The 4437-nt window shown below is 40.9% G+C and overlaps 1 protein-coding gene across 1 annotated transcript; it reads left to right on the forward strand.

Annotated features, from left to right (window-relative positions):
* Positions 1-177: 177 nt before the first annotated feature.
* Positions 178-4221, forward strand: LOC112468774. The gene is made up of 5 exons (XM_025038119.1): positions 178-788; positions 906-1162; positions 1331-2485; positions 2876-2944; positions 3725-4221. Exons 1-5 carry the CDS (start codon positions 178-180, stop codon positions 4219-4221), a joined length of 2589 nt encoding a protein of 862 aa, XP_024893887.1.
* Positions 4222-4437: the final 216 nt, after the last annotated feature.

A 4437-nucleotide genomic window follows, 5' to 3' on the forward strand; every position in this document is an offset into this window, starting at 1 on the left:
AAACCCTATCCCCTGTACTGGACCTGCTTGGTTGAAGAATTACAACAATTGGCGACGAGGATGGGATCAGGGTTATCTCGACAGTAGCCACGAAAAAGGTACGAGTCGGGAAGTACAAAAAGAAGACGGCAAACGGCAAACGCGAGACGGATACATCCCTTTTGAGCCATACCAAAAATGGCGACGGCGACGGCAGCAGTGCCAAATACGTTTACGATCGAGCCTTTCGATTCCACCGTCACAAATTGGTCACGATGGTTACTCAGGCTGGAAGGCGCTTTTCGAATATTTACAATTAAGGACGAGGCCCGAGTGCCTTACTTACTGCATTACGTTGGGGCCACATCGTTCGATATCTTGTGCAATCGGTTATCGCCGCAAGATCCCTTCGAAGCCAGTTACGCGACGCTTACAAGGAGCTTGGGAGAATTTTACGACCCGGCGCCGTTAGAAATAGCGGAAAACTACAAATTCCATCAACGTAAGCAGAAGGATGGTGAAACAGTTCAAGAATTCTTAGCGGCACTCCACAAGCTAAGCGTGCATTGCAAGTTTGGCTATTATTTAAAGACAGCCCTAAGAAACCAGTTAGTGTTTGGCTTGTCGAACAAGAGGACTCAAGCACGTCTCCTGGAGCTGGCGGATCTAACGTTGGAAAAAGCAGCGCAGGTGGCCACTACAATGGAGCTGTCTGAGAAAGGTGCTCAACAACTACAAGGAGAATTAGCGGAATTAAGTCTGGTACAAGCGGCCAAGCGGACTCCCCGACATCCATCTAACGTAGATAAGTCTGTAAAAGTACAACAACAAAAAGGTATAAACGCGCGTGAATTTAATGGCAGACAAGGTTCGAAAAATGTAAAGTCTTGTAAAAATACGAATACTAATATTATTACATGTTATAGATGCGGTGCAAATCATCTAGCGTCCAAATGTACATTAGATAAGAACGTCAAATGCAACGCTTGTGGAAAGAGCGGCCATCTGAAAAAGGTGTGCTTTCAAGTGAGCCGGGAAACAAACCAGCTTGAAGAGATCCTATTGATGGAACATACACAGTTTCGGGACAAAATCTTCACTACACTGCTGGTAAATGACAAACAAGTCAAGTTCGAAATAGATAGCGGTGCTGCGGTGTCGGTGATGGCGCAGGAGCACGCGAGTAAGCTTTTTCCAGATTCGCCCATACATTCAACGCAACTTACATTAATTTCTTATTGTAAGCAGAACGTAAAATTACTAGGTTATATAGTCGTGACTGTACGGTGCCATAATAAACTACGCGAATTACATCTATATATTACAAATCAAAAGAGAAACGCTTTTTTAGGTCGCGAATGGATCTTCCAATTACGGGATGAAGCTAATATTAAGAATTTTCTTAGTAGCATAGAATCGATACATGCGATAGATACTGGTCACAAAGATAGGTTAAATGCATTACTACAAAAGTACAAGTCAATCATGACACCGTCGATAGCAAAAATAAAAGGGTTACAGGCAAAATTAACGCTTAAAAAAGATGCGAAACCGGTATTTTGCAAATCGCGGCCAGTGCCTTTCAGATTACGCCCCTTAATAGAAAAGGAATTGCAACGGCTAGAATCAGAAGGAGTTTTAGAGAAGGTAGACACTTCTGAATGGGCTACGCCGATAGTCCCAGTTCTTAAAAAGAACGGCCAGGTTCGCCTTTGTGGCGATTATAGTGTCACCTTAAATCCTCAGCTCGTTGTTGACGAGCATCATCTTCCGACAGCGGACGAATTGTTTACCTCAATGGAGGGCGGCACAGTTTTCTCTAAAATTGATTTATTACAAGCATATTTACAAATGGAGGTTCGCCCCGAGGATCAACACCTCCTTACATTGAATACTCATAAAGGCCTTTACCGACCTAAGCGTTTAATGTATGGAATCGCGTCTGCACCGGCCATTTGGCAACGTGACATGGAGAACATTCTGAAAGATCTTTCGGGAGTAACTGCTTTCTTGGATGACATACGCGTATCGGGTAAAAATCCGGAAGATCACTTACAAAAATTAGAAGCAGTTTTTAAACGTCTACATCAGTACAATATTAGAATTAATCTTGATAAAAGCGAATTTTTTATGGAACAAATTAATTATTGCGGTTACATTATCGACAAAAACGGATTACATAAAGAGCCGGATAAAATAGAAGCAATTGAAAAAATGCGTAGACCGGAAGACGTTCCTCAGGTGCGTAGTTTCCTTGGAATGGTCAATTACTACGGTCGTTTTATTAAGAATTTAAGCACGATACTACATCCGTTGAACAATCTATTACGTAAGAACACCAAATTTGTCTGGACTACGGAGTGTAAAAGAAGCTTTTTAGCTGCCAAAAAGGCGTTTTCAAGTACGGATTTCTTGGTACATTTCGATCCAACTTTGCCTCTAATTCTTGCTACGGATACTAGCGCGTACGGTGTAGGTGCTATCCTATCACATTTGTATCCGGATGGTACAGAAAGAGTAATTCAATACGCTTCCCAAACTCTCTCGAAAATACAAAAATCATACTCGCAAATAGACAAAGAAGCATACGCCATAATCTTTGGTATAAAAAAATTCTACCAGTTCTTACACGGTGGACATTTTACGTTAATTACAGACCACCGCCCATTAGTACAAATTTTCTCACCCCAAAAAGGACTTCCAATATGCAGTGCTATGCGAATGCAGCACTATGCTCTTTTTCTGCGAGGTTTCAATTACACCATTAAGTATCGTAGATCGGAGGCACACGCAAACGCCGACTGTCTTTCTCGCCTTCCTATAGAAGGAATTCAAGTTAACGAGGACGTAGTTGATATCTTTCAATTAGATACAATCGAGAGTCTTCCACTTACAGTGACAGAATTAGCTACAGCTACAGTTAAAGATAAAGAACTCGTAGAAGTTTTAGAAGCATTAAAGACAGGTAAAAAATTTAAAAATCTAAAAGGTTTTAACTTAGATGTTGGTGAACTTACACTACAGAATAATGTAATCTTAAGAGGTCATCGAGTAGTAATCCCAGTAGTACTACGTAAAAGAATTCTGCAAGAACTACATATGGGACATTTTGGTATCAGCAAGATGAAAAACTTAGCTAGAAGTTATGTGTGGTGGCCTAATATCAACAAAGATATAGAGTCGTTAGCTAAAAATTGCAAAGATTGCAACTCTTTTCGCAATAATCCCACGAAAATAGAACCACACCTTTGGGAGAAAACCACAACTCCTTTCAGTCGCGTTCACGCGGATTTTGCAGGACCTTTCTTGGGTCATTTCTTTTTTGTCTTAATCGATGCGTATACTAAGTGGCCAGAGGTCCACATCGTCAAAGACATTACAGCTAAAACTACTATAGACGTATGTAGGAAAATTTTCGCTACTTTTGGAATTCCAAAAACATTCGTATCCGACAACGGAAGAACTTTTATTTCGTCCGAATTCACTTCGTTTTTAAAACAAAACGGAATCGTACAAAAATTTACGGCACCGTACAATCCGGCTACCAATGGTCAGGCCGAAAGGTTTATACAAACTTTAAAGAATTCCTTACGTCGTATGCGAAGCGACAGAACCAATGTACATATTGCATTACAACAAATATTAATACAGTATAGAAATATGATCCATCCAGCGACAGAGAAATCTCCGGCAGAACTAATGTTCGCGAGAATAATACGCACACGCCTGGATTTACTACATCCAGAAATAAAGCATAGTAACGACTACAACGTAACAACAGAAACTCATCTGGTCTTTAAGGAAGGAGAGAGAGTGAGTTGTCGAAACTATTTAGGCGTAGATAAATGGATGTTTGGAAAAGTTGTAGAGCGTATTGGTAAACTACATTATAAGATCAAACTGGATGATGGACGAATCTGGAAGAGGCACATCAACCAGATGCGCACGATTGGCAATAGGACGCCAGTAAAGCTAAATGATAAAGTTAGTGCGATAACGTCCGATTTAGACTACTCAGTGGTCGGAGAAGAAAGCGTAGTTGATAACGTGGAGGAAGCGAATCACCGTACACCAGAAGCAATGAGATTACCGCCTCCTCCACAAGCGTTGCCAGCACAATCGGAAAATCATTCCGAATGCGATATTGATCCGGTCGAAACCACTCCTAGACAACCTACGAGACCACGAAGGCCACATAAATTGCCTACACATTTAGGAGATTACGAAGTTAATCTGAGATAGGAAAGAGTGGTTAAGACACAATTTTTCTGTTTCTTATTCAATTTTTATTATGTTCTAGAAGGGCCGCGTTTTCTTTTTTTTTAACGGATTACCATATAAGGGATTTCTTTTTCTTTCCTTACAAGTACATTAGCGTAGCCATAAAAATGTTTTACTTTAGCGGAGAGGGTGTTATGTACGTTCACTATGATTCAAACCGACCGCGCTACCGGCGTA

Source organism: Temnothorax curvispinosus, unplaced genomic scaffold, assembly GCF_003070985.1.
Source record: "Temnothorax curvispinosus isolate PA1 unplaced genomic scaffold, ASM307098v1 QBEX01001977.1, whole genome shotgun sequence".
Taxonomy (NCBI): Eukaryota; Metazoa; Arthropoda; class Insecta; order Hymenoptera; family Formicidae; genus Temnothorax; species Temnothorax curvispinosus.